General features: G+C 38.5%; 1 protein-coding gene across 1 annotated transcript in view; it reads left to right on the forward strand.

The window, feature by feature from the left end:
* The window catches only part of FAM171A1 (family with sequence similarity 171 member A1), an 86,878-nt gene extending 60,188 nt beyond the window's left edge, over positions 1-26,690 (forward strand). Inside the window, exons 6-9 of the mRNA XM_026067658.1 lie at positions 4,675-4,851; positions 19,368-19,484; positions 21,962-22,076; positions 22,674-26,690. Of these exons, the coding sequence (XP_025923443.1) occupies positions 4,675-4,851; positions 19,368-19,484; positions 21,962-22,076; positions 22,674-24,363 (2,099 nt within the window). The 3' untranslated portion in view covers positions 24,364-26,690. The remainder of the gene's footprint in view (positions 1-4,674; positions 4,852-19,367; positions 19,485-21,961; positions 22,077-22,673) is intronic.
* Positions 26,691-27,517: the final 827 nt, after the last annotated feature.

A 27,517-nucleotide genomic window follows, 5' to 3' on the forward strand; every position in this document is an offset into this window, starting at 1 on the left:
TTGGGCATAACAGTCTTCAGATGCTTAAAATGCTGCTGCAGAAAGGAGAAGAATAATGTGTTTTCTGTGTTCATACTGGGACAGGAAGAAAGCAGTGGTCTTGCAGTGCAGCCAGAGAAATTCAGATTAGCGATCAGCAAAACCTTGCTAATGATGAGGATAGTTTAAGCTCCAGGACTGACTGCTTGGGGATGCTGGACTGAGTTGGACAATCGCATGTCAGGCTGGCGTAGGCATAGCTGAGCCTGCTTTGAAGCTGGAGGGCAGGCTAAAAAAACCCTTTGAGGCCCTCCCTGCTGTTTCTCAGGATGCATTTACTTCTGATGTGGTGATGTGGTGATGCTGAATATTAGGGCACGTGTGTAAAGAGTATGTGAGTGAGCTTGCCAGTTTTTCCTCAGATAAAACCAGCAAAATAAACTTCCCCTTCTCTTTCTACAAATCTGAGCATCTTCTTTTCTGTTACAGTCAGAAATGTGTCTGCTGCCTTACTCCAGCCATTCTGTCCGCTTCAGTGAGCACATCTCATCCTATCTCTTCATCTGTCATTTCCCCATTCTCATCTTCAACCTTCACTTTTCTCTGGCTGCTTATAACTCAAACATGATGTAAGATCTCTTATCTTTTTTAAAACAAAGGAATGTACTTGATCTCACTCCTCTCTCCATCTGCTTTCTCATCTCCTTTCCTTTTATCTCTAAACTCACTGAACAAACTGTTGACAGTGTGAGGGGGGGATTCCTCTCTCCCAGTCCCTTCCTCAGTGCTCTGCAACCCAACTTCCTTCTCTTGCATTTAATTAGTCAAAACAGATCTTGCCAAAATTTTAAATGATCACCTCTCCAGTGAGTTACACAATCAGCACTTCATCTCCCTCCTGTTTTACCTCCCAGCCTCCTACAAAACAGAGGTTGGCACCCCCTGATTTCCCAGTCTTCTGTATGCTGGTATGTGCAGACTACGATGGGAGCTTTTCTGTTTGAGCAGAGGGGTGCTGGATTTGACCTTTATTGACACAAAAGACCGAAACAACCTGAAAAGAAGCAGGGTTTAAGAGACTGAGAAAGAGCCTTATTTTCTGAATACTGCAGTCTTCAGTACAGTATAATATAGCGTATGAATACAGTATATTCATATATGCACTATGATATAGATATAATGTCATTTGTTTTTAGTAGAAGTTTGTCCTGGTGTGGAAACATTAAATTCCTAAACTTGGATAGACTTCCCCATTTTCTACATCTCTAAGTGACTTGACAAAGATTTCACCTGAAAAACTTCCTGACGGGGGGGGGGGGAAAATGAGATCACCACCTGCTGGGGATTTTTAAATATTTCTGTTCTCAAGAAAAGAAGAAAAATACCATGTACAAATTTTAGAATTCTTAAGTAACTTATTAATTTGCATGGGAAAATGTAGATTGTTCATGAATGCTGTCCCTTTTTTTCAATTACTCTTCTATTCATTTACAGTTCTGTAGACTTTTGGAGCAGGTCCTCCCATTTGTTTAAATATGCTCGATTTTGTGACTAGTATTTATCCAGGGTGACTTTACAGTTGTTTTAACTAAAATCTATTCTCTTGGAGTTGAAGAAATGAGTTTTCCCATAATCCCAGCTGGGTGTGTTGAAGTAGTAATATGGAGCAGTGAAAATTCAGTGCATGAATCAGCTTGTTCCAAACATAAAAATTCAAAGCATTTAGCGGCAAATAGTGATAAGCCTGTATAATGTTAGCTTATTGTTTGTATTAACAACCAACTAGTGAACACTAGGATGGTTTCACAGGATCTTATCCTTTCATCCAAAGTAAACAAAACTTCCATAGTCTGCAGTAATGGACAGTGCTCACTAATAATCATTACTCCTGATGGTTTTGTAGGCTGTTTGCTTCTTTACAAAGAGTCAAATCTAAGTTACCATGGTTTTTCTCCTGACTTTTCTAGAGCTTTTTACAGGTCACCAGATGTCAAAAATGGCAAGCGATAAATGAAAGCTGACATTTATTGAAGTCAGCTCCCATTTAATCTGTGCATGTGCTTACCATTTTTATAGCATCTGAGAGTTTCATAAGCATTGATTTTAATTTACCTTCACAACAGAAAGGAGAAAAGTTATCTTTAATCAGCATTTATCTACCATACAAGGTGGCAGCCTAAAGGATTTTTCTTCTTGTCACAGGTCAGTGGATTTCAGAAACTTCTTTATCTTCTAGTATAACTTGTTCAGCCCAGCACTGAGTGAAGTGTCAGTGCTCCTTAAGTAAAAAAGATGCAAATAGTGTTTCACCATCAGGATACTTTTTGGGGGGCTGAAAACACATATTTACAGGTACGAGGTAGATATCATATCTTATCAAGACACTAATGAAAGCAAAATTTAAAACTTTAAATCTCTAAAAATAACTAAAATATAAAACATAATTTAATTTTAGATATTAATTTTAGATTCTAGAAATACTTATGTTATACCTTTTTTAATTTGCATATGCTAAAACCTGACCAGGTTATGATATAATTTAGCAACAGGAATTTATTTCTCTGACATCAGCCTGATGGAAGGTTGTTTGGTATTTCATTCTGTGCTAACATTGGTAGTATATGTTGTCATTTTAAATTAAATGCTGTTTACCTGAGTTATCATAAACAATTACCACTCAGTGTAACCCCACTCTAAATAAAGCACCTTCCCAAAAATTTTCATAATCATCTCTCACACTTCAATGTTGAATGCACTTGACAGAATTCTTACAGTGCTGTGATACCTGTCATCACTGAATTTAGTGTTTCAGGTGTGGAATAGATGGTTTAGATTAATAATGGCATGTGTGGCTTTACTGTGATAGGTCAGAAGTTTTAATATAGTTCAGATCAGTGGAGATTGAAAGCCAGTTCTGTTGTGCACTTGCATGGTGGTTGATGTGAAATTAATTGGTGGTCTAAGTCTAGTAATTTAGGAACAAGTGTCAATCTGACAGAAATTACAGGCGTATAGCAGAGGCTGTGAACAATCATGAATAAAGGAACAGCCTTTCCCCACCAATTCACTCCTCTTTCTCTCTGCTTTATATTCTAAGGCTGTAAGGGGATAATATCTTGCACCATTGGAGCTGATAATATAAATGTCTGGGTAGACTGGCAACCTTCCCCTACTCCCTAGTTGAATTCCCAAATCTTATTTTTCTGTTTTGTTTTGTTTTTGTTTTCCTGTCACCTCTGTGGCTTTTTTATACGGCCATCTTCAGAGTACCTATTKGCTCAGCACTTTCATCCCTCTGGAAGATACGCTTCTGCCCCACAGCTTATAGTGAATCAAAGCAAATGGTATGTGCCTGTGTCTGTACTTTCATCCCTCCTCAGACTGTCGGCTTCGGTACAGTGACGCTCTCCTTGACATCTGGGAAAAACATGGGTCAGAGACGATGCTACAGCAAGCATTATGCAGAATTACTTCTGATTATTTCCCGTGTCTTCAGTTTGGCACCTCTCACAAATACTGTATTAGTTTAAAATTTTCAGGAGTTTTGTCTCCCCCCTGTTCCTGGTTATGTCTTAGCTTTGGTGAGCTGACTGTCATTTAGAGACGTGGAATTTAATAAAGGCCGTTCCTTGAGACTTAGTCACATCATAAAGTTCTTCATACTTTCCCACTGTTGCCTTGAATGTATTCATCCTAACGAACACCGGCACTGAAATATCGCCTGTTTTCAGTGCCTTAGTTTTAGCAGGTGGACATACCACTGTTGGGTGGAAAGGTGCTTTACAGGCTGATACAAGGCAACAGGATTACAGAAGGGATGGTATGCCTCTCTTCATCCAGCTGTGCACCCCTCTGCCTTTCCCTATGTGCAGACTAAAAGATGAGCCCCGCAGCAGGATTAGCAGCTGCACAGCCACCACTGCCAGCACAGAGGAGGCCCCAGGACGGCTCCTTTTAGCATGGGCTCAAACCCCCTTGTGAAACTTGAAGCTCAGTGTCTTCAATTTAGAGCTCAATACCTACTGCTTTGCGCTCCAGATCTTCTTTTAAACAGTACCTAAAACTTTTTTCCCCCCATGAATACTTACATACACCTTCTTTTTTTCCTCTGTCGTTGGTGCATTTGGTTAAATGGTTGAAAGGTTATAATATTTTTATAAATCATCTTGTTGTCAAGAAGTAACRTCCGTTGGCACACAGTTTAAACATAAAGAATGATGATGATTACCTTATATAGATTGACAAAAAAAGTTGGATATCAGAGTCATCTGTTTAGCTTGCTTTATTTCAGTGAAAGGCCAAAGGAAATACACCCTGCATTCTTACACATGAAACTATCATCCTTTGCAGTGCCACTGCATAGTTGGGTGTGAGCTGGTTATAATACAGACTTATACAAATAAAGGCTTGTAAGATTTTTGCCATGATTATGGTTGCAATACTTGTGTGTATTAAGTAAAAGATGAATGAAAATGAGAAAATATATGCAGGACTTTCAGAATTTTCCAAAATTATTAAGTGAAAAATACAGAAGTATATACAGCTTGGTTGTGGTGAATTTTGTAAGATAGGGAGGATTAATTTCATCTTCCCTTGAGAAGTATATCAGTCCAGTGCTGTGGCATTGAACCAGATGGGTGTGTCTTAAATGTTGGGAAAATATGTAGTCATAATATTCCTTCATTCTCTTGGTAGGCAACAGCACTAGGTATGACCTCACCCCTGTCACTGCAGTCAGTGTTCATCTTCTCAACAGTGATGGGACTCCAATCCCAGTGAATGGCCCCATCTATGTAACAGTGCCTCTGCCAACAAACAGCAACTTGAAGCACAATGCACATGTTCCAGCATGGAGGTTTGACCAAAAATTTGGTAGGTAACATATAATTGTGATTCCCTAGGTGGCTTCACTTGTCTGAAATTATTGTCTCACTGCATTTATTATGTCATATTAAGGTCCTCACTAGAGTGTACAGAAATCTGTTTTCTTTTTCTGTCTAAAAGCAGAGAAGACAATGAGTTTTATTAAGCAATATGGCTAGGTATATATACTTGCATAGCATTGTGTTCCACTTCTATATCAAAAAAAATATTGTAAATGTGACATTTTGCAAATGTTAAATATTTTATGTTAAATCTAGTTTGAGAAAATTTGATTTCACCCAGAGACTGAGAAACAGTGAGACCTATCAGCTATGGCATTGAATTGAAGTCTGGAGAAATGGGAACTAGTCTTGTCTTTGCCACCAGTCAGCTGTCTGACCTTTGGTCCATCTCATGTCTCTGTGGCTCAGTTTCCTGGCTCTCATTAGGAAACATAACGGTAACTTTTTTGTGAATGACTTTGAGATTGACTAATGCTATCAAGGAGGAAAGTACATACAGATTATTTAAAAAAAAAAAGGGGGGGGGGAAGCAAAATTCGTGAAACATTTGAAAGGTTGGAAGACCTTATCAACATAATCTGTTAAATGCCCTCAGTTTTTTAAAATTGCTGGATGAACTTTGCCGTTGTGAGCAGGAACACAGAAATCTCTCCAGAAATCTGTGCTTTTGGCTCTCCGCTTTTTTTTTTTCCACTGCTTGCTGGTATACCATGCTGACCTTCCTCCTACCTTCAAAGTGTAAAGGATTAAGGAGTACATAAGCCTTGTCCTAGTCTTCTGAAGAGGGGTGATTCCACTTCACCTATTCCACTGTGCCCTCTGAAGTATATACCAGGTGGCTGTTAAGAAAAAGAAGACGGGAAAGAAGAATGGAAGGTGAGAAGGGCAGAGGCTGTGTGGAAGAGAGAATAATTAGGAGCCAGAAATGTTGGTCTTTCTAGTGGGGTTTTGTCCCTGCAAGGCAAAAGTTTTAAGGCAGTTTATGATCACGTCCAGAAGTAGAACGACTAGCATGAAAACACTGTACATGACGGAGGGGAGGGGGGAGCAGGAGGGAACCCGAGGGGAGGGGGGAGCAGGAGGGAACCCGAGGGGAGGGGGGAGCAGGAGGGAACCCGAGGGGAGGGGGGAGCAGGAAAGAGAGAGGTGAAGAGGGAAATAACCTTTTTGCTTCCTTCCTGCCTCTGCTGAAAAAGGTGATGTTTTTTTCAAGTAGCATTCCTGATAAAAGATGCCGTTGAATGTATTAGAGGGTAAAGCCATAGGATTTAATATAAAATAATTTTGAATATAGCCCAGGATTGAATTGTAGAGAAACAGTATGTTGAAAGGATTTAGAGTTTCTCTTAACTGTGGAAATGGCAATTTTCTAGTGGTGCCCTAACAGTAATTTTCACTTGCATTCTTCCTGAAACTGATTTTGATTTGTAATTCCAAAAACTGTTTTGTTTTCACTAGTTCAAAGAAGGACTGGGAAGACTGCCTGACTTTTACTTTCTCCGCAAGAAGCAGTCCATCCCTAATCCTTCCTGTCAGCTGCCTATAGCCTGCCTCATTGCTGGCTACTCAGTGCCTCACTGCTAGTGAAATATTTCTGATTTTGGTTATGGTGCTTTCTTATTTATGGCCAAATTTCTGTGCCTCTGCAGTGAGGCCACAAAAGTGCTCTCTTACTATGGAATGCGATTTTCACTGTTGCATATAAAGAGGTAGTTACCCTGTTGGGTGTGTAGTATGTATTAGTATAGATCAATATGGGTTAATTAATCAGTGCTGCAGGCATGATGCTCCCAATCTTGAGGCAGGTTCAACCTTCTTACTTCATGAGAAACTGCTGGAGCACTTGTGATGTTGGAAGGGGAAGGCATAAGAACCACTACACAAGTAAGGTTTTTATCAGGCCACTTAACTTCCCGAAGCCATGGAGAGGAAGGTATTGACAATGTTATGGTCAGGCTTCCAGCTCACACTTGAGCTGAAGTAAGCATCTTCCTGTGCAACTGAGGATGTTCAACAAGGATGCATTTAAGCCCTGGCTGCAGCATGCCGGTTCTAGGAGAATTTTGGCCGCATCCCAACCAGTTCAAGTTAGAGCAGCCCAATCTAATAAATAGAGCAGCTACTCTATTTTGTGCAGGCCATACTAGCACCTTAAAGGCTGTCAAATTAGCTGTATCTTGCTGCAACATGATGGTACCCTGCCACCGCCCCCATTCCTGTTGTGCTTGGACTATGAAGGGAGGAGGATGCATGCTGGCTGGGGTGGCTTTGGCCTTTAAGAGTTTTCTTCCATGCTGGCTTCCTTAACTGGCAAATAAGTTGCTGTAACCCATTTGCGCTGCCAAATCTGTGCCTTGTCAGGATTGGCCCTCTAACCTCATTATTTTGATTTTGTCTTTCATTTCAGGAGCTGTTTTTTTCAGTGCTAGTTATGCTGTGGTCCTCCCTTAATAGATTTTCAGTGGCTTAAATTTTCACACTTATATCTGAAAATTGAGTAAATGCCAGAGATGGAGAACTAGGAATGCATTACCAGGCAATAATGGCATGCTTCTCTCTAATGTATTAGCAGTACAGTGGGTGCTTGTTTATGCAAAACGTTGTTTTTATTCAGAATACATGTGGTTTTCATCATTACTCTGTGAAGTATAATGTGCTCTAAAAGGCAGAAATACATTTCACTTTTAGGGGAGGGAGTGAGAAGGGACAGAAATATTAGAAATATATTTTAATCCTTAGAATCTCATGCACTGTTCTTAGCGCGTGATGCACTAATATAAACCCAGGGGCATCTGACTGGAAGTGCAGAGATTTTCATAGTTTCTACAGAAATTATGCATATTTGCATATAACAGCAGCCAAAAATAATTAATGGCTTTTTAGGATGTTTACCATAAACAATCTGTATTTTCATTACCACAGTTTCTGTCCTGGAGAGAGGACTGGGGAGAGAAGGGGGAGAAACAGCACAGTTTACTTAAGGCTGAGGGTGGCTTCATTGACAATGATGAAATAGCCAGAAAAAGCAGGCTGACATCAAAATAAGACAATCTGCTGCATCTATTTTATACTGATCCAAATAAGATATCTCATTACAAAACAAACTTACTGCTTTGCGTGCACAGCAAGCAAATTAAAGCAGTAATACCTTTTTGACTAATTAATAAAATGAACAGCAACTAACTATGCCCTGGAGAAGTTTTAGATTAAATGAATGCACCCAACCTTGTTCTTGTGTTGGAGATACATTCCACCACTTTTCTCTGCTGCAGTTCTTAGTGTCAGTAATGACAAGCACAGATGCATTAATGTTATGGAGTCATATACATTAAAATGCAACTTCATCATTCTGCACTGTTGATGTGCCTATATCTGATTCTCAGATTTCACATAACCCTGGAAGAGCCTTTTTGTATGTATTATGATACATACATATAGTTTTGAACATAAGAGATGTTTTGGATTATCATGTTATAATCAGGATTGCTAACTATTTTGTTTTTTTCCCCAAGCTTTATCTCATTTCCCTCAGAATCTGAAGAGCTTGAAAAACTTTTTTTCTTTATCCATAAACAGATGGTTGGGATCATGACTTCCCGTATATTTGCCTTGATGTCAGTAGGATTTACAGCAATATAATTAATTTCTCTATTCTTGAACACCAAATTTCTGGCCAAGGCTTATTTCTAGCTTTGTCTTCTTCAGTCAAAAGTGCTGGAAATGAATACTACAGATCCCAGCAGAAATGAAACTTTGTACCTTCTATGTCATTTCCAGTTCCCACCAGCTGGACTGAGTAACACAGCACTTGCTCTGCTGTATTCTCCTCAACCCCCATTTGAATTCTTTATACTTTATGTTAAGGTGCCTATTTTTCATATGATTCAGTGAGCAAAACTGTAAGACCAGCATTCTTCATTTTAAGTTCTCAGTTTCATACCGCACAGTATAGAAGAATAATATGGCATCTGGACTTTTAGATCCATATCTAGAGCTGTATGTAGGTTTTTACCAAACCTGGTAAATAATACGAGTGCAGAGTGCATAATATGGAATTTGGGAGTTATTCTTCAGTGACAGTCTCAATACATCTGTTAGTTCGTTAATCCCAGCAAGTAATAGGCAAATATTTTCAGCTCCGTTTTCAAGATCCTTTGTCAAAGGACACTGGAGTGAAGGGGTTAAACCTCCACCCTTCCTCTCCTCACTCCTTATAATGTGTTCCCTTTTGTGCACTAATGTATAAATGAAGCGAGACGTGGCTCAGAGTACTATTTCTCTGTTCTTCATCTTCCCTGAACACTTGGTGTACATCTTGGACATGACCTTGTTGCCTTGAAATTACTAGCTTCTTTGCAGAGGAGGATGTTTTCCCCAGTGACTATAATCTCAACCATGTATTAATGTAAAGCGATGGCAAAATAGAGAGAAGAGGAGTATCTTGGGGAACTCTTTTTATAGCTTATAAAGAACAACACTTTATGTACTCATGCAGAGCTTGGTCAGTGCTTTCTGTCTGCATTTAATGCCATAACAGATGTCTAAATACATTTGAAAATATGGTACTTTTTTTTCTGGGTGACAGCCTGCCCTCAGTGGCAAAATTTCCATTGTTTTGKTTTTTTGGTTTTTTGGTTTTTTGTATGGTCAGAGTTTCCTACTTGTTTCTTCTTCAGTAAAATGAAGATAATATTTTCTGTCCTCAAAAGAAGCCATGAGCATATACTTATGCATAAACAGTTTTGGTACTAACTGGAATGTAGTTTTGTTGTATTTCATATAGGTGATGTGATGCTTGCTTTTTGTTCATAGTGCTTATAAGGAAAGAAGAACAACTATTGTCAGACAGAAAATGTAAACAGGTTACTGTACACCTAACTTCCTAATTTACTGCAAATTATTTGTAAATAAGATGACTTGTAAAAGTCTCTGATCAAACCTCTAATGCGGTAACAATGGTAGTTCAGCCAAAGAAAAGAATGACTTACGTTTTCATAGTTTAACTAAATTTACAACAAAAAGGATTTTTTTTTTTAACTTCCAATTGCCACCACATTCATACAAGGTATGACAGACAAAATAATTACTTAGCAGAAAAAAATGCATTCCATTGCTTGGATGGAATATCTGATACTGTGTATGAGTACATGTCTCTGAACTTGGGATAGATGGACTGCATTTGGAATACATACAGCTGCTTATATGATCTGGCTTTTCAAGAGCTTCTCAGTGGGTTTCACTAAGTTTGTTATGTGTGAGAAATGTACAGAACTCTGTTACTTTAACTGGCTTTCATATTGTCCTAAGCCCCAGCAAAGGATGCATTGTTGTACGAAGAGCAGAGCATATGTGCAAGAAAACACATTCCYTGCCTCTAAAAGTTTGCATTTCATAAAAGCGGTATAACCAGATCCAGAACACTTAGTTCGAAGTCAGATTTGCTGGTGATATGGAGATTTATTTTCAGATTGCCTGGAGAAAACCAAGCCTCCGCAAAGTTCATAGTTACACAATTTCTGTAGTTTACAAGCTCTTTGACAATTCGATTTTAACTTTCTTTTTAACTCAACTGTCAAGGTTAAATTATTAGTAAAAGATTTGAATAACACTGAGGAATACAGATTCTTAACTAACTCTTTCAAAGAATTCTGTATTTTGTGTGTTGCCATAGAAATGGCAGCTACCAAACCCAGCTTTTTATCATGTATGATGCCTACATAATAGGTGCAGATATAATTGCAGCATAGTAGACAGATCTCAGCTTTGAAAGGAAAAGCAGCTCTTTCTCTGATGCTTCACAGTGTAGCTCACTGAGGTATGTTCTYGCTAACATGATTCCTTTGGAGAGGTGCAGTGGATCACAGGAGGTGTTCGTTGTTTGTTTATCAGTATGTACATTGTTTTTAAAACAGATGTTGTGGTTTTCAAATGTGTAAGTGATGTCAATGGATTCTTTGCCCCTCTCCCCACCTTCTCCCCTGTGTACCATCTGAGTTGCATGAATGGTGGCCATAGGAATTTGTGGCACAGCAGATGAGTTAAAAGAATATGTGGTGAGGCATTATGTGGAGATTAAGAGGACATAGAAGGGATCGAGTTGGTGTCAAAATATGATGATAATGCACAAATAATCTACCATTTTGTGTCAAGGAAATAAAACTTGAAACAAAAAACATCACGCCTGGGGACACTGATTTTAATAATGGACTATGTGTTGTATCCTATGACTGGCACTGTAGCTCCACCTACAAAAACCATACAGTAGAAGAGGGGAAGAAATGGACACTAGAATTCAGGAAGTGGAGAAAGGATTATTGTGTTTCTTAGGACTGCTGGAGTTGGAGAGCAATTGGTGATGGTGGAAGTAGAGGCAGGAGTGCAGAGAGCAGGAGGATGCATCACATCAGCTCAGCGTAGAAGAAAAAGAGGGTCAAGTATGAAGTGTCTGGGTGGGGCTGGAAGGAGCTGAGGAAGACGTGGGGCAGCTTTCCTCTGCGGCCTTGGGGAGATAGATCAAGTCACGGTGTGCTTCTGGCTTCCACTTCCAGCTTGAAAAATAATACCTGAATGTGAGTGCGATGGAAGGCTGAATGAAGTAAAAGGCATAAAGTGTTTTGAATTTTTTCAAGGCTTTTATTTATTTATTACTTGTTCTAGTAATTTTGTCAGTAACTGGCAGTGTGATTAGTAATGTGATAAGGTGAGTATTAAAGGCAGTATCTTTCATGTACACCAGTGACCAGGAATAGTGGAGCAGCAAGCATAACTAAGCTTTCCCATTTGAAATATAATTACTGGTTTATGTATGGAAGTCCTTTTTTTTTTTTTTTTTTTTTTTTGGCATTCAGGAAGGAAATGCTGAGGGGACCTAAACAACGCCAGCAGTTCTCTCCACAGTGTGCCCTGCCTTCTGCCCAGACATTATTAAAAGTATTAAATAATGAAAATTGACATGTTCTTCTGTTAAATATTTGGCAGGTGATGTAAGGGAAAAACTGAGTAGAGGTGACAAAGAAAATCTACCAAGCTTCTCAGACACTAGTAATAAATTGAACTGTTAGATTTCTTCCTTGCAAAAATCTTTTAGATATCATGTTAAAAGCGTGTKTCTTCCTTACAGCACACCAAATAATGATGGTACTGCTAAACCAGTAGTAGGATTTAAGCATGGAAGGCTTGTGTAACAAATACTGTAAGAGTGGATGAATAATGAAGGCATGAGCAGGGACATTTATTTTTTTGGTGTTGCTTAGCAACTCCAAAAACAAAATTGTAATATTAACTTAAATGCTAAGAATTTTTAAACCCCTGTATATTAGGGGGTGGAGGGGAGAGGAAAATGTCTACTGATAGTCAAGAAGGAATTTTTCAACTTCCTATTTCTGTGGCTTTTAGCTTTTTAGAAAATAAACACAAGTAAAACCAAAAACCCATCCTTCTGGAGTAAAACTTGGATGCTGATGCAGATTAGAGGTGATTTTCTGTTGGAAAAAAACAATCTAATAAGCAGTTTTCAATAGGTAGAATGAAAAGGTACAATTTATGTATGCTGGAACATCCTTGAAGACGTTTTCACAAACGTGCCCTTCATTAGCTCTAAGAACGTTGCCATTTGAATTGTCTAAATCAATTACTGCTAGAAACACTGTTAGTTTATTCTGAATATCCATTGCTGTCCCACACTCTATCTGATAATAACCTGCCTCATTCCTTTTGACACATATATCTCCATTTAACTGTGAATCTTTGCTTAAGCAGTGCAATCCAAGACATCATAGACATCATAGAAGAGATGTGTGCTGAAGGAAAGCCACTTCTCATTAACAAATGTTTATTTAAACATCTGTGCTATTAAATAGTAGTGTTAAAAGTATCTCTTTCCAAAACTCTTCTGTTCAAGGAAGATTATCTTATGAATAAAAATAAATTCATATAATGGGATTATGCTTAATTTGCTCTCAGGCTAATTGAATCCTCTTATTTGTCAAACCTATTGGAACCAAATCATTTGTGCTGTAAGTAGCACAGTTTTGTTTTCCTGTTCGGTGGCTTTCAGTGTGATTGGATGATCCTATCACCAGTTGTTAAAAAGCAACAAAATAAAAAGCAAATGATATTTTATCAATAGAGGAGTTTCCTACCAAAAGCTCATATGTAAAAGTAGTTTGTGGGGAAAAAACATAGCTATCATAAATTTAAATACTTGTGTTATTTAGACTTTAGGACTGTCCTTAGAGGAAGCTGCTAGCTAGAGCGCATGCTTGTGACAGTCATTTACCAGAGTTGTTTTGATCAGTGGTAGGAAGAGTACACGGTCCAAGTAAGCAGAAGGCACTGCAGTGGTAGAGACTGGGGAGGCTCTGAAACGGCCAGCTGATGAAGTTTAACATGAAGTAAGCGCTGGTGTATGTTCTCCCAGAGGGCAAGTTCTGCGCTTGCATGCTGATGTGCAGACTCCCACTGAAGTCAGTACACACGGCTAAGAGTGGCATTTGTCTCCTTTATTCTTGACTTTAATAGGAGTCACATGTGTGTGTCTAGAGCAGATGGCCTTGTGTGGCAGTTCTGCCTGAATGAAGCGCGGTCCAGCGTCACCTAAGCCAATAGGAAGTTTGCCATTGACTTCAGTGAGAGCAGTGTGGGGTTGTCAGCAGGCATGGTCTCACACATGGAAACCAGAGAGGCTTGCGTTTCCCTGCATTGCTCTGCAGATTAAAGTGATAGGGTCTAGCTTTATATGAAAGTAATGTCTTATTCAGGCAKCGTGCATCTAGACTACAAAAGCAGACCCATTCTTGCCATCTGGATCCAGCAAGCTGTCACACTGAATGGTGTCTTTTGAAGTCAATACAACAGCTCTTTTATGGCAGACTGGCCATACATGCAACGCCTTGTTTGTGCAGGGAAATAGTCTAGAACAGCTTTTCTATAATGGCTTTTCTGCAATAGTCACCCATCTGGACACTCTCCTTGCTGAAAGTGCCATTTTTCAATCTGATTTGGAAGTAAGCTAAATTAAATCAGAAAAATAGCACTTCTAGTGCAGAATGTGTGTTGAAATGGAGAGTTTTTCTGTTTAAACTCACTCATCAAAATCTCTTCTTGCTCCCATTGGCAAGTCCTAAAAGATGCCTGAGATAAATAAGCATTCTCGTCAGAAACTAAGTTACGGCAAAGTAATAAGATGCTTCTCTCTGGCAGAACTTATTTCTCCTGCTCTGCTGCAGTCTTCAACTTGTTTCTGGTATTTGGGTATTTTTCAGTCAGTTGAAGCTCAGCTTTCTTTATCTGATTACTTTTTGATTAGTATTTCTATTAAAGTACTCTTTTTTGAATATACTTTGCAGTGTTAATAATGGTTGTTTTCTTATCTTGCTTTTAAGTGTATAAAGGAGGGCTGGGCAGCTGTTTTAAAAACTTTTCAAGAAGATATTTGTTAAATGACACCATTTATTCAAAAAAAATCAGTACTACTAAATATATTTTGGTGAGGAAAGAGTTAAACTCCTAGGTTTTCCCCCTACCATTAGTTTGAGCCAAGAGACAGCTCCCCTGACTTGAATCCTGGATCAGCATGTTGGCTCCACTGAGCAGTAATAGAGGAAAAAGAGGAAGAGAAATGTAAAAATGATTTATAAGCAAGAATGTCTCTATATATAGAATTTTCCATGAAGCACCAGACACTTTATGAATTGATGGTAAATTGGCCCAAATCATACAGTGCTGATAAACTATACTGAACGTGCTGTTTCTGCTCCAAAGATGCATTGGCATGTTTTCTCTGGAACTACAAAACCCATCTTGAACAAAAATGATCAGTTCCATTTCATCCAAACATTTGTACTGCTTTTTGTTTATACTCTTGTTTATTTTTTATTACTTAACAATTGTTGCACATCATGCAAAACTTAGTAAGCAGTGGAGCTAGTTGGTTGTGCTGGCTTGGGGAAGAAAGGAAGTAGATGGGTAGAGGAGGTTTGGATAATAATGAATTAAATTATCCTAACACTCAGCCGTGCAGGGAGGTAAGACCTCCCTTCCCTCCTGAGTCCTTCTGCTTGGTTCTCCTGCAATTGTAATCCTGCCTGCACAGAAGAAACCAGGACTGCTTGYCCTTATGCCATCTGCAAGCTAGTGGATGGGAAAGGGCAGGAAATGGAAGGAGATTTTTTACTCACTGCCCCTCAGCCTCTGTCTTTGTTCACAAGAGGAGATATGTGGAGACACAGAGGGTAGTGAGCTGCACCTTCAAAAAAGGAAAACATCTTATTTCCCATTGCAAGGAAGAATCTAGGATGGGATAGGAAATCCATTCTCAAGGCTGCACAGCTATGCACTTCTGCTTACTCAAGGTAGTTTGAAAGGCTAAGAGTATAGCTAGTAGGTACAATGTGATTGATTTTTGTTTGGTATAAGGTCTGGCATTATATTGTTATTTATTGAAAGGTATTGCCCATAGGAAGCTATAAGAACACTACTTGGTGTTCAATGGTAGTTAAAGTGATATTAGAACCAGGATATTAGAACCTATAAAGGATGAAACAGAAGAGAGAACTGGAAATGCTGTGATGGACTTGCAGATACTGATGGCACATCAATTCCCCATAATGCCTTGGTGGCTTTTGGCTATTTGATCTCAGGAGAAACAATACAGGACTTTGTGCTTCGACTGTTTCCACTCAAACCTGATTTGCTGCTGTTGTGAAGGATGGAGTTCTCCATTTTCTCCCATCATCTGGGGGGATACTCCATTTTGACAGTGAACTTTAAGAGATGGCAGAAATAAAAGAGGGGAGATTTTCAGCAAACTCTTGGACCAAGAAGGGGTCAGAAAAGGTACTCAGTGAGATTGTTTACCCGTGGTTCTCAGGAACCCACGCTTGGCATTGTCCTGGTGAAGCAACTTGTGTCCTTTGTGAACACAGAGTCATTTAAAAAGCAATTCTTTTGTAGCTGTCATCACATACTAATGTGCGGGGTATGGACTTTCTCATACTTAACAGAGAAGCACTGTAAGTCTTGTCTGATGATGTGCAGCACCAGATACATTATCTGGTATGTTTTTAAAACTCTTAACTGTCCATTACAGAGAGGGGGAATACCATTTTTCCCTATTGTTACACCGACCAGTAAATTTCTGGAATATATCCAGTGGTTAGCAAAAACAGGTGACCTAAATGAACAGAAGACAAGCATGAAGCCTGACTGACCTTGTGTGRTAGACTCTGTTGTTGTTTCCATTGCAAATACAGGGATTTCTTTTGTTGGTAAAACATGAGCAATCTGAGCTGCTGCTTGTTTGGCAGGATGGCAGCTGAGCACTGCTCACAGCAATAAGAGTGCAGCCTCTGTTAGCTTCTTGATCGCTGCATTATGCAAGCACAGTATTATTGAGCAAAAGGCTTTTAAAGAGGCATTACAAGGATTCTGTTCATTAGAATGCAATGTAAAGTGAATAAAGCAAGCTGGACACAAGTTCCCCCCAGTGAAGAAATCAATAATAACTTCTGCTCAAAGAGGTAACTACAAAAATAGACTACAAAGATGATGAACTTTGCTACATTGCATACTTATGTGTTCTCTGTGTATGTGTGCGTATGCGTGTGAATTTAAGGGCTTAAGAGACTGTAAAGGAAGTATGGGAGGCATGGTGAATTCATCACCAAGGCCCTTCCATTCTTTTTTTTTTTTTTTCTTAACATGTTTTTACATCTCTGTCAGTCTTACAGTTCTGTTTGACACAGCTGCTTATTTAAATAGTTGGCGTATAATCTTGCTTGTCTTAAGCAGCTGTTTTCTCAGGCCTAGCATCTGGGTCTAGATTACTTGCTGCACAGATCTTGCAGAAGAAAACTGTGACATTTAGGCTTAAAGGAGTTTTCTCATCAAATGGCATTTTAGGCACAACGTAGAACAGAAACAGTCTTTGACACTATGAACTATTTTTTCAACTTGATTCATGGCTGTTGGAATGACACATTCCTTGAAAGTGCGTTGGTAGAAAATCTGAAGGGAAAGTGGCCGTCTTTGGAGAAGAAAATGAAGCTACGTTTCCTAGTATTTCCAGAAACTTCACACGTAACTGTGGGCAATTCAGTTCAGTCTCTTCTTATTCTTGATAATGCTTCCTTAAATTAGGTAAGCTAATGGCTATATTGAGGTGTTCTGATACATTTATGGATGTCATATAAGCAAATCTGTGTACACGTATTTTGATTTCTCTGGTACCGTGAATCAAAATTACTTGTCTAGTCTGAATTTGTGTGGAATAACATGTCAGTAATTCCTTTCCCCTGTTGCCTCTTCCCACAAGTTCAGTTTAGCCTCAGATACATTGTATGCCACTGATATTTACCTATATGTAGAAATTCTCTCTAGTGTATATTTTTATAACAACCTTTCAGTATATTCAGATGGATTTATTATTAGTCAAAATGGTGGACTTCAAGGGTGTACTTTCACAGGAAAAATCAATAGTAAAGAAGAAATAAATATTCAGAAAAGCCATTCTAATATATACCGGGTTTGCACAGATGGATAATTTAAGAAACACTGAAGAAATCATCAGGATCTCAGTGGTATTAAAAAAAAAAAAAAAAGAGAGAGAGAAAAAGAAAAATCTCTTAAGTGTGTGCTGCGCTTACTGCCAAGTATACACCTTACTCTCATCCATGAAGTCTTTAGCAACATCTGAAGAAAAAAAAGTACCTTTTCAGAATTATGCACAGGAGACTATTTAAAGGAAGAGAAATTACAAGGCGCAACTTTTCTTTAAAGTGAGCATTTGAAGCTGAGTAAGGTAAATGCAACATTCTTTCTTCCCTTTGGACAGAAATACGGAGCTGCTCTACAGAAATGCAGAGGGGTTTATGCCAGCTCTATACAGAGATTATCTGTGTTGGCGGTCACACTGAGGTGTGTGAGGAACCTCCTTCTTTAGGCTTTGCTAATTCTTTGCCTGCTACGACACCCACTGGTGATGCCACGCGAGAACTGCCGCTCTGGGAGATGCCCCTTGGCGTCCAGGCGCAGTCTCCCAGCCACTGCTCTCGGCACCCAGGTCTGCCAAGCGGCTCTCGCTGCCCTTCACTGCATCCTGTTTCCTCACAGCTGGGCTGGCATAGCTGGCATGGCTCACACAGACCTGGGAGCCCCATCGGGGAACTGAGCTGGGCTACAAACAGCCCACGACACAAAAAAGAGGTATTTTTAACCTACATCATTGCATGCCCTGGTGTGTTGCATGGCTCCCTGAGCAGTTGCCCTGGCACAGCTGAAGAGTCCATGCAAAGGCAGCAGGGTGGAAGCAGAGGAAGGGAAGGGATTTAGCTGGTATTAGTGTTTCAGGTATGTTTGTTGCAATTTTAAAGAATTTCAACAAAGTGTTCAAGGCTGAAAGGCACTGGCTGGAATTACTGTTTTCCTAAGGCATTTGGTTTTCTACCATTACACATATTCCTGCGCTTTCTTGTTACCTGTATTCTGATCATTTAATTTTCAGCTGTCCATGGTTTAGCAATCCTGTGTTTCTTTCAAAGAGAATAAAGATGAGAGCAGTATACAAACCACATTGGCTAGTCAATGTATCAGAAACTAGGGTGATTTTTTTTTTTTTTTCCTACAACCCCGGAATGAGGGGTATCAATGTATTAAAAAAATACAAACAATTGATTCAGTTCTAAAGGTTTTTTGTAGCCCAATTTTTGCAACATAACTTACCTTGTGAAAATAGAACAGCTTTCATGTAGTATAGATTGTCCGTCTGGACTATGTAAGAGTTTTGACTACTTAAACACATGGCTTTAAGGTTGTCAGTCTTATTTATTTTGAAATTACCATTTGATAATTCTAAAAAATCTATAATATTTCCTCTGAAAAACATGTTTTAAAAAACTTATCATCCATTACCAGACAAACAGTATTCCTAAACACACTGTGAATGACTTAACATTGCTGAATGACAGAGATGGTGCAACTTGACTTTACATCTATTGGAAATAGCGTTCATGAGCCTGTTTTCCATACAGGAAAACTAACTTTTGGGGGAAGCATTTTCTTTACTGTTCTGGAAGCTGACAGCCAGTGCAGGAGATGAATGTGTGGTGTAGGGAACTCGCGCGTGCGTGTTTGTGTGCGTTTTTGTTTTGAGAGGTTTGATGTCTATGTACAATCAGCTTTGGAAATATCCTTATTCAAAAAAGGGAAATCTAATATGACAGTGATTACTTTCTTAAATCATTTTTCAAAGCTTTAATACCTTTATTTCATTTTAAACAACTTTTTTTAATGTGCAAAGCCTTTGAAATGGCCACAGAGATGATTGCTTGTGGGAGCCCTCAAATGCTGCTGACAGAGGCATGATCTTGCGCTTTACAGCAATGTATACAATGTTTAGTGCACATAAATAGACTTTGTTACAGTTTGCTTTTCCAGTTGTTTGCAGTTGTTGCAGAGAGGTGTTGGGTATATCTATAATGCCTTCCTACAACCTTATACTTACAGGGACATGGCTGAAGAGTAGTTTAGGCCTTGTACAGCAAGAAGGAAATCAGTTGACTTGGACTTATATTGCACCTCAGCTGGGCTACTGGGTTGCAGCTATGTCGCCTGCTATCCCAGGTAAGATGGAATTGAATTTTATTGATATGTCCAGCATTGAGTAATTACTTATTCATATATAATGTTTATATTTTTCAGAATGACCTCATCTGAGATGGCACAGCTTGATCAATAATGGATTGTTAGAAAACAGAAATCTGAAAGTAAAGGGCTAAAATCTTTTGGGGATCGTGGGGGGAACCCTTGTGCTCCAAAATTGTTTTGAGCGTGTTAATCTCCAAATCATTTCAGTCAGAACCTTCTAATGAAAGTGGTTTTTGCTTTGATGCATTTATGTCACCAGTGCTTAGTAGAACCATTGCTAGAAAATGAAGGGAGTCGTAATATCAGTATATGGGTGTTCCAGCAGGTAGAAAAATATCCCCTGTGGAGTTTCTGTACAGAAACTTACAGAGAATTTACCTAAGGTCAACATTGTCCTGGGTTGTTGGGTTGTGGACTTTTTTTTTTTTTTTTTTTTTTAAACACTTAAATTGCACATTTTGCCTTGACTTAGGCTTTATATCATCTTTGTGACTGATTAATTTACACTGTGAATAACTTAGGGTAGAAGTTCCAGGAGGTGTGTTAGCAGATTTGCATTGGTAGATGAGCTTCTTGGTTGCCATTTGCAAGCATCTTATGCAACTTTAGAAAAATCACTTTGAACTAGGTATTATGTGTACCTCTATGCCTGTTGAGATGATTAATGTTGCAGCCAGGTCTTCCTTTTTTCTATTTGTGGCTGGCTCAGGTTCCTTAGCATTAGTTCTCTAGTCACCAATAATCAGAGATACCTCTACGTAAACCAGGCAACCAACCAAAAATTCCTCCTCTTAGAGATTTTCTTCATTGTTTTTTTTTTTTTGATGAAAACCAAATACAGTAGGAATGGAAACATTCTTTCCTTGGCTGTGCAAACTAAATAAACTATATCTAACCAACAAAAAAACACTCTAATGTGAGGATTATCTTCGAACTCTGCTTGTATATTCCACCAAGTTTCTTTGTGATAAGGAAAACATTTGGAGTTTTTGTTGTGTTACCTTATGCAAGCTTTTTATTTAAGATTATATTAAGTGAAACTGCTGGAATATTTAGCTGATTCATTGCTGAACAGAGCTTAGATGCAGGTGCATAAACTATCATTGAATTTAATGGAATCTTACAAAATAATTGTACCTTAAAAAAAAAAAACAACTTCTGTGAGCCAAATGTTTCCAAGTGCAGCTCTCTTCCAGACTGTAAGGAAGTTACACTCATGAATTTTGGCCCTGTAACTCTAAAGTTATCCCGAGTAGGCTTACATTTGTCCTTACAGTTTTACTTGTAGGGCAGAATTTCTGCTTGTGTCCTACTCTCCCTTCTTTCTGAGGGCTAGATCAGCATTCCTAAAGCTGTGTCACAATGGGAACCACATTTTAATGAAAAACTCAAATGGTTCATCTCTTCCCGTTTGCTTAATGTCCTATAGCAACAATATCAATTATATAAAAGTAGTGGCAGAATAGAATGTATACATTTTTAGATTTCCCAAATGTCATACATCTGATGTTATTTTTAAGCAAGTTACTGTCTCTCTGCTTATTTCATCTCCTCATTGACTCTATTCCATTTTTTATCCCCAAAAAATGGGCGAAGTGAGCATTGTATTCCGAGCAGTGGCTCTACAGACCACTAAAGATACACAGATGAGGTTTTAGAAACCTCATGATCTAGAACCTTAATGTTACCCAAGTATACAGGTCAACGTTTGCTTCACAGTACATGCATGTTACTCTGTTGGCCGGTGCTGTACCTCCTTACCTGCAGATGAAAATCTGGGACTGTATTTCAAAATCATGTTAAGGATATTACAGACCAACAGGGTTACACATGCATAATTGTGAACAGATACTGTGTACATGCATGTGTTGGTATGTTGAAACATTTATGAAGCATTATTGCATTGCATTATTGGAGTTACAACACTTTCACTAGTGGCCTGTTTTTTAAAGCTACTGAAGATCCACTTGGCTTGGATTGGTCTAGAATTATGAGCACCAACACTTCTTCCACTGTATCCTTTACTGCACTGTATGTACTACTTAGTGCAAAGCAACACAAATATAGTTTATAGAGAGAAATCTTTAGCCACAGTGCTGCTACATGCCTTAAAGTGCTGGAAGATGCTGTGATGGCTTTTCTCCAGTGATAAGAGATGACACCCGATGTCAGCATCAGGATCTGGAAGGCAGCATTCACTTTAGTATGCTTCCTTTGAAACTAACTGCTTTTCCACAAAGTGATCTATTTATTTGGACTTGTAGCCATGAAAATTGGCACATGCTTCCTCCACAACTTGCTCCCTCTCCAGAGATGGTCAGAGCTATGAGTGGCAGTGTTCTTCACTTAGCATCCTGATACAAGGGAAGCTGTCCCTCTCTTTGTTTAAAGTGTTGTTCCTCTTTTTGTTTGCAGATTGTCACAGGTCTAAATTCTCTTTTCTGGCCTTCCAGGTCCTGTTGTCACACACGACATTACCAGCTATCATACAATGTTTCTTTTGGCAATTTTAGGAGGGATGGCTGTCATACTTCTTGTCTTGCTGTGTCTCCTTTTGTATTATTGCAGGTAAGATTCACCATCCTAGTTACTTAGTTCATGTTGGAAATGTAAGCTTTTCTGTGCTCATGAAATTAAAGGTTCTATACAGAAACATTTTTACAAGAAAAGTAAAAGCACTTGAAAAAGAAGCAAGCAGGGAGATAAATTTCATGTGTTGCTGGTTACATACAGCATACCTAATCCCTACCTTTGGTAGGATGGTAGTTGAAAAAATCACAGCACCTTATGACTTACACCTGTGTTTTCCTTATAAGATGTTTTAAAACCTCCTATCAAACATAGGCTTGAGGTTGAAGATCTCTGTAATTGTACCTGTTCTGCACTTGCAAGTCATCTGTTCTCATCAAACCTATCTCAAAATTAATGTTAAGTCTTTATCAGCARTGTATACTAATAAGTCATTTTATATTTGTCTCCTCTAGACATTTGGTCCAATTTATAATTGGTGCTTGAGATATTTCCTGATTGGCAGTAGTTTGTCTTTGATTTCATCTTCGCTCTTTTAATCAGGGCTTAAAAATCATCTGTTAGGACACACTTGCTGATCTTGTTTCTGTACAACAGTCATAAATGTGTTATTTCTTTTGTTACCGGCTTTTATAGAAGAAAATGTTTAAAACCACGTCAGCATCATAAGAAGCTGCAACTTCCCACAGCACTGGACACTTCTAAGAAGGATCAAGCAACCTCTATGTCGCATATAAATTTAATATTTTCCCGTCGTGAGTCAGAATTTCCAGGTGGGCTATCTGTTGCTAGCAATGGACACACCGAAACCTCAGGTGCAAAGGAATTAATCAGTGCTGTCCACATGGAGATGGTATCAGCTAGTGGAGAAGCAGATATGCATACACCTATGCTCAAACACTCATTCAGTACTTCCCAGGAGTTTAGCTCCCGAGAGGAACTGCTTTCTGACAAGGAGAAAGACAAGAGCAGAATTTCCTTGGATGACCTGACTGCCAGTGGGTCTCTAAGAAAAGACTATCACAAATCAGCAGATAGTTTTCCTTTAAAGACAAGAAAATCTACAGAAACAGCTGAAGGCTATGAGTCCCCTATCAAAGATGAGTACAGAAGAAGTTACAATGCTATGCTGTCTCAGCCTTTATTTGAAAAGCAAGAGAGAGAAATTCAAGTCTCTATGAATCATATTGCTACTGGAAGTAAATACAATATTCAGGAACAAATATACCCCACACCTTCAGCCCCTGAAAAAGAACTGTTAGACTGCAGACCTACTGAATGTATGATGTCTCGTTCAGTTGATCACCTTGAACGACCTACATCTTTCCCTCGACCAGGTCAGTTAATTTGCTGCAATTCTGTTGACCAAGTTAATGACAGTGTTTACAGAAAAGTTTTGCCTGCATTGGTCATTCCAGGTCATTACATGAAATTACCAGGAGAACACTCTTATGTAAGCCAACCACTGGTTGTTCCAGCTGACCAGCAAATTGATTTAGAAAGACTTCAGGCTGAGCTTCCTAACCCTCATGCACGGCTTTTTCCACACCCCCCACAACAGCTGCAACCCCAACAGTTAGCATCGCAAGCAGTATCTCAGCAACATTTGCAAGATGCAGGTGCAGCTGAGTGGAGCCAACAAAATGCTCCCATGTCTGAATCTATTTCCATTCCTGCCTCACTTAATGATGCATCCCTGGCTCAAATGAATAGTGAAGTGCAGCTTCTTACAGAAAAGGCTTTGATGGAATTAGGAGGTGGAAAGCCGTTGCCTCATCCTCGGGCATGGTTTGTTTCTCTAGATGGGCGTTCAAATGCTCATGTTAGACATTCATACATTGATCTCCAAAGAGCTGGTAGGAATGGGAGTAACGATGCCAGTTTGGACTCTGGTGTTGACATGAATGAACCAAAATTTGCCCGAAAGGGAAGAGATCATCTGTCTGCGCCACAGGGTCACCCACCAGTGCAGGAGCACCAGCAGAGAGAGCGGAAGGTTTCAGATAGCACAGCTTATACACAACTTGTGTATTTGGATGACATGGACCAAAGTGGGAGTGAATGTGGAACAGCAGTTTGTAGCCCAGAGGACAATGCTCTACGATGCCTACTAGAAGGCACTAGTAAGAGAAGTGGTGTGCAGCTGCCCAGCCTGCAGGAGGAAACAAGAACTGTGGAAACCAAACCAGAGCCATTAACTAGTCCTGAACATGGAACATCTGTTCAAGATGATGAGGAGGATGAGGAAGATGACCAAGGTGAAGATAAGAAGAGTCCTTGGCAGAAACGAGAGGAAAGACCACTAATGACGTTCAATCTAAAGTGAGCTATTGTGAAAATCCACCGTTCAGTGGAGTATAAAATTGCCAAATATTCTTTCTGTGGAAGTGCTTGATTTTTTTTCTTTTTTTGTTGTGGAGAAAAAAGAGAAAAACTGTGGTGAGCAACTTTTGAAAGAACTTAAATGCATTACTGTGTAAATGTTAGAAAAGAATTAAAATCATTCCTCTGATTTAACGGCTGCCTCCAGTGAGATAGCTGAACAAAGAGCGTGATTGTTATTCCATATACTTGATATTGGTCATCCAGGATGTTAAAAATACTGACAAATTGTTTTGGTTGGTTTATGACCTCAATCTCCTTATGAATGGGAGCTGGTAAAACTGTTGTTATGTGGGCCAATTTTATGTTGATAATGCTACTGAAAGAGTATCTTAAAAACAGGAGTTTGACACATGGTGTCCAAAATTGTGCATTATCTCAATGAAAGGCTATGCATTGCTGCTTTTAGTAATATTTTGCTTATACTATGCTTTTCTTAATTTTACGAGTTGGTTGTAAACATTTTATGTCCTTTATTATAAACTACTCAGCAATTTATTTTAACATAAAACTGCAGGAAACTTGAGTAGCATCCCTTAGCATTGAAGCCTTTTTATGAAACCAAACTGAACTTTGTGTCAACTAAGACTCCTCCAATTCTGGTCCCATTTACTCAAAGTGCCTTTTTTACAGTAACAATGAACAGTCCCTTCTTTTGCTAACTCCTTTTAATTGACCCCATTTGGGATTTTATAAACTTCTGAACTTTTATTTTAAGCTGCATGCCAAGAGTCCCATTTTGTGCTGAGCATTTCTCATTTCAATACAGTGTATTCTGTAACTATCATGTATATTGTGGATTCTGTTTAGCCAGGGTAGACTTAGAGGACATTTTAAAGGCCCCAGGGTAGCCAAGAAGATAGTTTCATTGACTGTATATATCATTAGTTTTCTCTGGAATCATATGAGCTAATCTTGCTCATAAAATGGACTATGGACCGAGCAAATGGACTGAATGTGTCAAAATTTTTGGAAAAAAAAAAAAGTACTATCCAAAAGTGCCAGAATTGCTTTTCTGTGCTTTTTCCATACAGAGCTGCTTGGTTATCCAAAAACTATAATTGAAAATAAACTGCAAAAAAAAATCTTTGTTGATTTTTTTCCTCTCTTGGTGGTCATCATTATTTTATATTATTAAATAAGCAAAACTACTTTGGTTTCTCTTTTGCTGTCCATATTTATGCTTGTGTGGCTTACTAACAATGAAACTTTCTTGTGCAGTTCTCATAAACTTCAGTCAATACTGAAATGTAGACCCCTTTTCAGGAAAGCATCCTCCCTGTCTTGAAAAATACTTAACAATTTGCTTAAGTATCATTGAAGATTTTGGAAATAAAATTCTGTTATCACTGAATTTCTCTGTGGAGTTTTGCTTCCAGTGGAACCAGTTTTCATTCTGATTTCTTGGGTACAAACATTTACTGGACACTTCTGACTGCTTCATGAATTAGGTTCAAAGGAGAGAAAGTCTGTGACTTGCCCTCTTGTGGAATCCTTCATATACATTCATTTTATCATATTTCATTCAATTATTTTTACACAGCATTAGCAGCAGTAACACTTTATAAAATTAATTTTTATGTAATCTCTAAGGTAATTAGAGAACGTTTATATAGTTCATATTTAATTTTAAATAATAAGCCCTGACTCAGAAGCATTGCTCTTTTTTTCAGTAGATTTCAAAGGTTTTCATAGAAGGCCAGTGTTGTAATTTCCATTTAACTGAATGTCTTACCTGAGGGTCTGGGCTCAAGCCAGGAACTGAATCCAGATTTCCCAGATCCCAGTCCAGTGCTCTCCATCTGCAAAGCTGCTTCACCTCTGTCTTGCTTTGATTTGTATTTGGCAGTGGTATGTGTCATAGAAGAAATCTAAAATAATATTTGTAGAGTTCATTGAATATTGAAATCACCATATAGGCAGTCAGTTATGTTTTAGTCATCATATGCATTCTGGGTCCTTCCTGTTCCGTTTAGGAATTTTGCTACTGAACACATGTGAAGTGGGTCTGGGGTCTGAGTTACTTATTGTCGGTCTGTGCTAGGTCGCTGAACAGAACAATTGTGCTTTAAAGGAATGGTATTTATCCAATCTCAGTAAGTGCTGGTAATATAGTGTCACTTATTAATCAGAATGCTGTATCAAATAAACATTCTGGTTTAAAATTTGAACCTATGAGAATTATTGTGCTATTTAATTTTCAATTTTTGTCATCTTAAATCTGTCATTTTTAATTACATTCTCTTTTTCGGATTCCTTTGCAAAGTTTTAATCATTATTATCTTGTAAAGTGAGATTGTTACTATTAAATGGCAGCAGATTGTTTCTTTTAGTTGTGTTGTTTTTATTTTTAAAGAACATAATTTGATGGTTTGATAATTTGTGGTCCCAATACAGCAAATACATTTGAACAYGCACAATGCTAGTATTTTGCAAACCTTCTTAAAAATAACATTTTTTTATTACTGCAATGTATCTTATTCCCATATAGCATTTCATGTTGCAGAGTACATAGCTTTTGAAATGTTATTCTCAATATATCCAACACACCTGAGCCACGTGTTGTATGAAACTGGAACAGAGTAACACAAATCAGATTATTGGTTGAGATTAGGGTGTGCCCATGGTAAAAGCTTATTTCTTTGTCTAATCTTAATGCCCAGTGACAGGTTCTGTGTTTTAATTCTCAAAAACATACTGAAACAGATCTTTTGTAACATATGAATAAATAGTTTGCTTATATTTTGCAGTTGCACAATGAAGCAAATATCAGTAAAGGTTCTAAGACATGTAGAACAAAGTATAATTTGAATATGTCTTGGTATCAACAGTTCCAAGTGATCATAGTCCAGGTAGAAGACTAGAAAAGCAGTTGAGTTGTTCTCTTATTTTTTATTGCAAGTATTAATGGGGAAAAATTCAAAAGATTGTATTGACAAAGGTTACAAAAGAAATGACAACATATTAGACTGCAAAAAATACTAGGAACAGGTCTTCAATTAATGTAAGATTTGTCTGGATTTTCAAATACAGTGAGTGAAACAGTAAAGATAATTCCTAAATCTTACATTATACTATCCAAAGTACACTTGTATCTT

Source organism: Apteryx rowi, unplaced genomic scaffold (genome assembly GCF_003343035.1).
Source record: "Apteryx rowi isolate R43461 unplaced genomic scaffold, aptRow1 scaffold_260, whole genome shotgun sequence".
Classification (NCBI taxonomy): Eukaryota; Metazoa; Chordata; class Aves; order Apterygiformes; family Apterygidae; genus Apteryx; species Apteryx rowi.